This window comes from Zonotrichia albicollis, chromosome 1 (assembly GCF_047830755.1).
Source record: "Zonotrichia albicollis isolate bZonAlb1 chromosome 1, bZonAlb1.hap1, whole genome shotgun sequence".
Lineage (NCBI taxonomy): Eukaryota > Metazoa > Chordata > Aves > Passeriformes > Passerellidae > Zonotrichia > Zonotrichia albicollis.
Window position 1 is genome coordinate 102,012,558 of NC_133819.1, and position 10,031 is coordinate 102,022,588.

Here is a 10,031-nt window from a genome sequence, read left to right on the forward strand (position 1 = left end):
AGTCAAAGCCCATTTCACTTTCCTTCATCTCACAGGAGTTGCCCTTGGCTGTTGAGAAGAAGCATGCAGACAGTGAATGAGATTTCTTTTAAATACAGAAGAAAGGACAAACACACCAGGATTGGGAATTAGGGAACAGTGCAGTCAAATTCAGTTTAATTTCTCTTCACCAGAGTCACTTGTGTGAGTGGCTTCTTTCCTTTGGAGGCCAGAGAAATCTAAGTGTTAATTCCTTGTTAACGTGAGATATAAAAGCTGTGTTAACATATCTGCTGTAGCTGAAAATTCCTAGGGGTCTTTAAATACAACAAGGAAAATTAACAGTTTACAGTGCACCTCTCTCCCTATCTTGTTCTTTCATGCAGTAGTTAAACACACTGAATTCAAATAATGTACCATTTATTTCACTTTCTAAAAATTGGAACACTGAAATTCGGTTTGCTCAATACTGTGGAGAGTCAGTGTTTTTCTCAAGACTTCCAAGACTTTAAGTGACTGAATGGTCCAAGATATCTTTGATAGCTTGTGTTTTCTGTGTGCTAAAAAGCAGTAAAAGAACTAAAAACAGTCCCTGAGGATTTTTGTTTATTTCCTTCTTGCCACACAGGAGGAATCAGTGCACCAGTCAGGAAGTAGCAGCAGCATCTCCCCCTCACAAGTGGAAGACCCCTCTCAAGAAGGCACCAGCAGCAGAAAGAGTGAGTTATGAGAGAGCCCAGTGGCTGCTTTTACTCACCTCTATTGTCTCCTGTGCTATGAACTTTGTCTCACACTTATATGGAAAGCTGAAGCTGAGTGTGGTTAATGGAATAAACTTCTAAAGCTGAACCCTGCTGAATGGGTCAAGTGTGATAAACAGTTGGGAGGCATTAGCCTCCACTCTGGGTGGATATCTTTGTGAAACAGGTTTCATCCCTGAAGTTTATGTAGGACTGTAGAGGAAGTCACAAGTGAATGGAGAGGATAGCTTAGCTATGCTCATCTCTTAAAATAATTTTTTGCTATTGAAGCATGTCCAAGCCTAAGACCAATGTAAAATTCTCCTCCATCTCTGCCACTGTGGCAGTGTTTGAAAGACACTTAGCAATCACCAGTATTTCCCAAAAATACTTACTGGGAAAAGGGCAAGATCTGGCCTCTTTTTTTTCAGGCACAGTTATTGCAGGTTTTACTGTGTAACAATATTTTTAATTTGTTTGAAGCATTTCAGTTTCATTGGGAAGGTTTTGTAATGAGCTGTGTAATCTGTGCATGTTTCCTGTGTATGATGGTGAAATAATGAGAACAATATCCTGAAACACCTCAGTATGGATATGTAACTTCAGCCAGCAGTAGTAGGAATTGTAGCAAATCAGTGGCTGGATGAAGTACTGAGCAATGTTATCCAACAGTCTCTCATAGAAGAGCTAACTTTTTTGTACTGATTGAATCCTTAGTGCCTCCAAAGTTCTTGCCCATATCATCCACGCCGCAGCCCGAGAGACGGCAGCCGCCGCAGAGACGACACTCCATCGAAAAGGAAACACCAACCAATGTGAGACAGTTCCTACCCCCTTCAAAACAGAGCTCCAGGTCACTTGTAAGTGGAGTGGGTGGTAGGAGAGAGAAAAAGAGGAATGCTAAGAGTATAATGAAAATTAAAACTTGGCTTCAGTGTGATTAGAACATGACCCAAAGAAAACTCCTCAATTCAGAAACAGCTCTTGGCTACTAAAGGTGTTTTGAAATCAAGATTTGAACTTTGTCTCTCTAACATATTTATCCAAAATCCCAGGTACAGGTGCCTCAGAAAACATTTGCACTGTGATTAGGACTCCGAGTAAACCACGTGTCTTGATTTTTGTTTCAGAATGTTACCAAAACAGATGAACTTCACCTTACTGATATTCCACTTGAATAGAGACAGTTCCAAAGCAGTGGATCTATTTTGGGATTTGGGGGAATTTTTTTACTTGTTGGAAGTATTGCAGATAATAACTGGATGAATTGAATGATTTCTTTTCTTCCCACCTTAAGAACTTGTCTGGTAATGTTTATACATACAAAAGCTCTTTCAGTAATCCAAATCAAGGTTTGTCTGTGTTGCTTTGTTGAAGTTACTGAGGCAAAAACCTGTTTTACTGCTTGAAAAGAAAGTACAGTGCATTTGATCAATTAGCTTTAATTGAGAACTGTTTTCCAGCAGAGTACAAACAGCAGAGGGTATGAAATCCTGGTTCGTTTATGCTGACATACTGATTAGTGCATTGTAACTTCATGCAGGGTATGTTCCCTGTCTCTTTTCCTACCAGCAGGGTTTCAGAGTGTGCCCCATGAGGTGCTGGTGAACAGAGAAATCAATAAGCACATCTGAGTTTGAAAGGAAGGGAATATTCACTCGCCCTGTCTTGTAGTGCAGTGGTATTAAAGGGCTTTGAAGAGCATTTTTGTCAGCCCAAGAGTTGACAGCCGGGATCCCAAACTATTAGATGATGATGCTGATCAATTATAGGGAAAATACCTCCAGATATTCCCATAATGGGCCTTTCCTTTTCAGAGGTCTGCTGGATTTTATTACATCCTTCCAAGTAGAATGTAGTTTTTTATTCCAGGTGCAGGTCAGGTAGTAACGTGTTTATAAATGCACAGCCCAGGTGGACATCTCCTGCCAAAGTGAACTTGGAGCAGGATGTATTGCAGCAGACCCATACTGGAGAGCTCCTTCAGCATGTGTTTGAAGTCACTGTCACATTAAATGGGTTGCTCTGGCACCTCCTGCTGAGGGAGGTGGAAACCTGTGGAAACCCAGACTTTTTCTTCTGGTAAGCCCAGTGTCATTCACAGACAAATAGTTCAAAAGGAGGATGGCAGAAGGCATCCTGAGTTATACTGAGACATTTGCTCCATCACACTTCTGGTGTATCTGAGTGTGCTACATTGTAATATTAATCTTGTGTATTTCAGAGGATCATGCAACTTAAAATCTTTTATGAGGCTGTTGTTTTAAATAGGTCAACCAAGTTATTACCAGAATCTTCTTGACCACATACATACTCTCACTCTGTCAGTCTGTTCATTGGCATAAGTCTAGAAAAATACATTAAAAATAAAATCATTGCAGAAAAACTAATTCAGTTATTCCATTCCCCCTGAAAAATACTAAAGGAAAAGGGAGGAAAAGCCATTAGATAAGTCAGGCTAATTTGGGAACAGATGGGAAGGGTTTTACTAGTTTCTTTTGTGCTTAGGGGGATTTTTTTTGCTTGTTTTGAGGTTTTTTGGTTTTTTTTTAATCTGTAGAGATCTGCCACCTACCTTGGTTTTGACTTTGAAGGGAAAAAGAAGGAAGCTGGTAGTGAAATTATGTTCTGTTAATAAGAACCTATTTTATTTGATGCCTGGAGAGCTAATTCTTTAACTTGGCAATAGTGCCCTCTAGGGTGTAACAGACGCCTCCCTCAACTCCTGTTTTTCATTCTGGGAGATGTGTTCTGGTATGCTGGCACTGGCCCAGTTCCACGCTTTGGCTTTCTGCAACTCTCTCCTTCCCAGAGGCTGCTCCAGATGTTGCACCTGTGAAATTGCCATTCCCAGAGTGAATGCTTCTCACTAAGTGCAGAGTATAATTTATTTTTTATTTGACCTCACACTTCTTTATCCCTTTCTCCAGGATTGATGGAGTTTCATTTCTTATCACCAGCTCCTGTGACCCTGGTTTCTCTCCAAGGTGAAAGAGGCCTTGTCAGCAAATAGCTGTCAATGCCAGTGCAACCAGGCAGGGGTTTGCTACAGTCTCTTAGCAGGATTACCAGGAAACTGCTCTGTCTTGCATACTAATGATGATTTTGTGAACTGGCATCTCATCAGACAGAGGTAGTTAGGCCCAAGTAGGTGGGGAGGGGAAACTAACTTGGAAAAGTGCCAAACACAGTCCTTTTGACATGTCACCCTGCCAGTGGTACATGGAAAGGCAGGGTGGCTCAGTGATTTTGGGGGGGTCAGCCCTGGTGGTTGCTGTAGTGAGCTGATTTGGTGCTTAATCAGTGAGATCAATTCAGTGTCCTGAGATTTACCTGTGGGTGCCTTTGCAGCCTGTTTGCTTTTTTAATTATTATTTTTATTATCATTATTTTTTTCATGACCCAGAGGACCAAAGCTAATGGTTTCATTTATACACAGCATTCGCTTCTCTGCTTCCTATCTATTGTTCAGGTTCCTAGGATAACCAGTTTATTTCCAAGGATGACTTTCAGACCACTTTTTACAACTATGCAAACAGCTTCTCTGCTCAGCTCTCATCCCGTTGAAGCAGCCATGTGTGGGGTGGCAGGGGCTATGTACTATCTCTGTGAGAGAGCTTTTGCCAGCAGGTGGAAACCCGCAAAGGTTTGCCTCTTTTTGCTGGCTTTGGAAATCACCTTCACCAGCATGTTCCCTCCTAGGGGAGCACTTCCTCAGCTGTGGCAAGAATTACAGCTTAGGCTGGGACATTGCACCTGATTGACTTTGATTTCAATGTGTGTAGGATATTTGTGTGTCTTCAATCACCTCACGGGGAAAAGAAATCAGTTCTGAAAGGACAGCAAACTAAAAATGCAACATCACCAGATTATCAATGGGACAGACCTTAAACATTACAGCACGTGAAGATCCTGCAGCAAAAATCCAGCAAAACTATTTTGATCCTTGGACTATGTTTAAAAGAATGAGGTTTTATGTTTCTCCCAAGGTACACTATGTATAATGGGAGGGCATTTGCAATCTGCTTTACTTGAAAGCCCATATATTGTTTTGGTCCTCAGCACACTTGTGTATCAGAACTTGCAGAATAGCTCATATTCATCTATCAGGGAAGGCAAAGCCACTGAAAATAAAATGTAATTTACCTCTATGTTAACTGAACATGAATTATTTAATTTTTCCTTCATTTTGTTGTCCCAACCAATAAGTGGAAGGGTGAAACCTCTTGTAGGAGAGTTTATAGTTGAGATACACTGAGCTGACCTTTTAGAAACTTTTAGTCTGCAAAAGGAGCAAGAGTTTAGAGTGCCTGACTAATTGTGAATTGCAGAATTTAGAGGCCACTCTGGCGCTCATTCATTTTGCAATTTACCAATGCAACTCATTTGAATGTCTAGTGACATTCTTTAATGAGAAGAAGGAATACATTAGAGTAAAAATGTGTTAGTCATCAGAACCTATTAGGTGTGTGTACACTGAGAATGACCTACAAAGCACATTATGGGTATGCAAGTCTTACTACCTGCTTTTCCTGCATAAAATAATTATACATACACACTTTAAGGTATAGTGTTTATAAAATGATTGCATAGTCAGAGTTAAGCCAGTCCCCAAGAGGATCACGGACAATTCAAGTTCAAAATCGTATTTGCAAATAATATTTTTTTCCCCTTTAAAAATAAGCATATGGGCTTGTGTTTAATATTAAAATGAGTATTGAGTGTAATTCTGGAAAATCAAGACCATTCAAATCACATTTTGCCTTTACCATGTTCTGTCATATGCGAGTATTGCAGAGAGTACTCTCACTTGGAGCTGTTGAATTTGGGTGCAGGTTTGAAGTTTGAGCAGTAACTCCAAAGCATCATTGTTCAATGAAGTTTAGCCAGTGCTTAGCAAAATTTAATTAATTTCAATGCCTTAGAGGTAGTGTAGAAAAAAATATTTTCTTGTGTACTTATTTATATTCTGAAAAGGAAAAAAAAAACCCCAAGCAGTTTTCCGAAAACTGATTATTTATCTTTCATTTAATGTTGCATTAACATTTTGTTGTCCTTGTGTAATCACTGGAATTAAAACATTAGCATTTAAACATGTGAATATTTTCTATGTTTCCCCTGCTGCCTGCTGGCTATTTCTATTTTAATGGTATTCATTTTGATTGGTACGACAACAGGCCCACACTATTCCCCTAGTACGTGCTCTACACCTATAGCAGATCCGCAGAATTTCTTCAAAGGAGCAATATTCCCCGACGTCATCGTTCTGTAAATTAAAGGAATGGGCGTTCATGAGGGGGAAGGAAGAGTTTCAAGTAAGAAATGTCTTTCTAAAGGACTTAAAGCTCTGGTTGATTGCAAGCATTCAGTCAGCTCATTCACCTCGGATAGTTTCCCTCAGTCTCCCAGGATGCAGACTGGGGGGTTTGCTGGCATTGTGTGCATCCCGCTTTCCCACCCACTTCCTCTCCCGTGCCTCCCCATAACAAGGCAGTTGCTATGGGAAGAACCCAGAACAAAATGCTGAGAGCTGCTGGTTAGCTGTAAAGTTGCTCATAAGGAACAGAAGATACTTTGTTTTGTCTGTGCACTTTTACACCTCAGAGCAAATTGCAGCTGCTTTTGATATAGTTTGTTTTTTCCAGAAAACTAGTTTTCCATATCCCAAAGGTTTAGCTGGCAAATCTAACAAAGTTAACTCAATTCTAGTCTTTTGTGGGGTACCCTAAACAGAGTGAAGTTTCTTTGTGTTCCCTTTCTAGATAGGTAAGACAACAGTTTTTAAAAATGTGGTGGTTCCTAAATGCTAATGTTTGCCAGGTCTGCAATGTAGAAGGATTTTCTTTTGAATCTGATGGAAAGACAGAACTCTGAGTACATGGAAATGGAGCATTTCCGTACTAATCCGATTCATCACTTCAATTTGTAAACGAGATCTCCAAACTGTCAGCCATGTCTTTGTGTATGCAGGAGAAATTTCCTTCGTTTATTCAGAGAGCAGTGCCTGTCATTGTCATTACTGCACAGTAGCCCCTCTGGGCTGACTGAAAAGGTTCACTAAGCATTAAGCAATGGGAGTTCCCACAGAGGTTTCTGTCTTTCTTTTGGAAATGTATAATCAACTACTGGGCTGAATTACAAATTGGGTTGGTGCTTTTTATTCCCTGGTACCAAATTCAGGAATTCTGCACTCAATATTCTCCTAAATGCTGCAACACAGAACAAATACAACATTTTGTAAGTGGAAAATTGTGCTGTTAATTCTCTATTTGAGTCTCTACCATTTATAATGCAGCACTGGGTAAGCAGTTCACCTGCTTGATACTGGAGCATTATTCTGTAAAACTTAAATTGCTGCTGTTACTTTCTGGGGCAGAAAGGAGAACTTTTCTGCCTGAGCTGATGTAACTTTTTATGGTCTTTGTGTGATTCTGACCATGTGGTACCACTGAATAAAAATTTTTGCTAGAATGGGCTACTAACAACTTTCCTTGGCCACTCTGGGCATCACCAAGTCTGAGAGAAATTATTTGATGTATACCTCAAACAGTATACATAAAATAATGCCATCTACCATATTTCATTTTCCCTTTCAAATTATAAATCTGAATGTTGATTGGCTTGAAACAAATGTTCACAATTAAAGACAAATGGAGAGAAGGGTCAAGTGATTTGAGGAGGAAAGATGAAGAAAACTGTCATCATTGTGAAGGCTGAACATAAAATCATTTACATCACATTTATGCAGCTTCCAGTGGTTTGAGACTCATGTGATGCCCATGAATGAGCCAGTGCTATTCCAGTTTGATGGGAGAAACCCCCTGTTTCTGGAGTTACTAACCAGGTGGCTGGTTGTCTAAGTTGAACTCTGGAAGAAGCCATTTGTCTTTGAAATAATATGGGGTTTTTGGCTTCCAGGAGGAGTTCTGTTACCCCGTGGAATGTCTGGCTCTGACAGTGGAGGAGGTCATGCACATCCGTCAGGTGCTTGTGAAGGCCGAGCTGGAGAAGTACCAGCAGTATAAAGATGTCTACACTGCTCTCAAGAAAGGAAAGGTAGGGCTCAGTCTGGGGAGGCTCTGAAGGGCACTGAGAGAGGCCAGTTGCACAAGCCTCCCATTTACACATTTGTTTCTTACCCTCTATTGGAGAGAAAGAAGAGTTATCCACCAAACATGTGCATATCCACCTAAATGTGTGACACATGGGTCAACTTCCTCGAGTGATGTCCAGAAACATCAAAACTTTTCATGGAAACACCTGGTTTATTCAGATTGCCTATAAAAATCCACTAGCATTTGCAATTATCAGAGTGTTTATGTGTGTGTCTGGTTTGAACTTCATTGACTGAGGTGATTTCTGTCCCCATGCCTTCTGCAGGTTTGGTTACCTTTTCTGTTCCAGAAAATAGAATTACAAATAGCAACAGAAAACTGCAAGTTCTTCATATATGAACCCTTACAATCAAGCACAGAGGGAATTAAAGCCTTCATAGAAGGAGGTTTAATTTTAGAGACCCCTTCACTAATGCATTTTTCTGTAAACTGCAGATTGGAGACTGGTACTTCCCAGTAGAAGCAGCATCCTTTTCTCCCACTTTTAATTTGTGCTTCTTGGACACCTCCAGAAAGCCTATTTTGACTTCACTGTGTATTTTATCTACAGGCCTATCTGTGTCTAATGTGCAGATTTATGTTAAGGGCTTAATACATTTAAGGCAGAGGAACAATAATCTTATAATGTCATTCATTAGATTCAGCTGTTGCCTGTTGTCATGACATATAAAGCTTAGTAATGAGCCTTTCTCAAATCTCAAAGTAGGTTGAGGATTTAATTAATTTACCCCACTATTAAAATTGTTTGCTTTTATTTCTAACCAAAGTTATCTAGTTAATGAGCAAGTATTTAATTTAGGCAAAACAATTAAAGGCTTAATTCTAAATATATGAAGATACAGTTCTGGACCTTGTTCTCAATGTCATCTTAGAAGTACAGAGCCAGAACTGGATGTAGCCCTGCCACTGTGACCTTGCCAACAGCAGCTGCTCAGTGAAGTCATCACTGTGGGACTGTGCTTAACACTCTGCATTCCTCTGTTCTTCTTCCTCCAGCTCTGCTTTTGCTGTCGAACAAGAAGGTTTTCTTTCTTTACCTGGTCTTACACTTGTCAGTTCTGCAAGAGGTAAATATTTTATGTCTGTTAATAAATTAGTACAATTTCATAGGAAAAATGATTGATTTATACATTAGAAACCCTCAAAAATTTTTGCTGTATACTGTTGATTTGGTTTATTTCTCTAACAGTCTGTGTTAAAAAAAAAGAAAAAAGTATGCAGAAACATTTCATTTGTAAATGACTGAACTGCTTCCTTGGACTGAAACTCTTGACTAAAAGTGAGAGAAATGTTTGTTGTTTTTTTTAATGCTTTTGAGAAAGCAACATGGAATTTACTCAGGCTCCCCACTCAACAGTTCTACAACCTCTGTGTTTGGGGAAAACATTTCAAGGCAATTTATTTTTTGGGCAATTTATTTTTTGGGCAATTTTTTTTGAGTATTGAGGCAGGGGAAATGCAAGAAGGAATATTTGCAGGCAAAATGATAAATTTTAAGTTAACAGTGAGACAATAAGTCAGAAGATCTATGTCATCACTGAATTTTGGTCTCACTTACCAGAAGAGGTTTCTTTAGAGGAAAATCAGTTTATTTTTTTTTCCTGTTTTTTGATTTAGTTGTCATTCTTGTTCAGCATTTCTCCTTGCTTCTGGCTTCATGTTCTGATTGAAGTTACTATGTTGAAGAAGCTTTAAAAAATAAAAATGTTTGTTTAAGGGGAGAATGGAGGGGGGTGGGCTTCTAACTCCTGAAATCCCTTCTTTTTGATTTAAACATAATTTTTCCCAAAGGATTGATTCATGCTCTTGTTTTTTTACACAGGCCTGTGTGCTCACAGTGTTGCAAAAAAGTAAGTAAGGAAACCTCTGTTTTGAGCCTTTCTAAAAAGCTGCAGGCTTTGTAATGATGCTGCACGTGCCTTGTGCTGTCCCCAACAGATGCGGCTGCCATCGAAGCCATACTCCACCCTCCCCATCTTCTCCCTGGGACCCTCAACCTCGCAAAGGGGAGAAAGCTTCATGAGGCCAGAGAAACCCTCCACCAGTCACCACCATTCCCTGCGGAGCAGGTGAGAGACAGCCCAGCCTCACTTGTGTCTGCTGCAAATGTTCCCCAAATGTTTCATGCTGGCTTATCAGTCATGAACATGCTGCTCACTTGTTTTGTATTTGGCCATGTTTCTAATGCCTGTAGTAA

At 39.9% G+C, this 10,031-nt stretch overlaps 1 protein-coding gene across 4 annotated transcripts in view; it reads left to right on the top strand.

Moving 5' to 3' along the window:
• SPIRE1 (spire type actin nucleation factor 1) overlaps positions 1-10,031 on the top strand; it is a 133,312-nt gene that overhangs the window by 111,652 nt on the left and 11,629 nt on the right. For 3 of the 4 annotated variants that reach the window (XM_074548198.1, XM_074548204.1, XM_014266785.3), the window contains 6 exons: positions 608-698; positions 1,437-1,579; positions 7,638-7,775; positions 8,831-8,901; positions 9,657-9,684; positions 9,773-9,903. In XM_074548198.1, coding sequence (XP_074404299.1) covers positions 608-698; positions 1,437-1,579; positions 7,638-7,775; positions 8,831-8,901; positions 9,657-9,684; positions 9,773-9,903 — 602 coding nt within the window. The remainder of the gene's footprint in view (positions 1-607; positions 699-1,436; positions 1,580-7,637; positions 7,776-8,830; positions 8,902-9,656; positions 9,685-9,772; positions 9,904-10,031) is intronic. The other variant, XM_074548206.1, reaches the window with a different exon arrangement.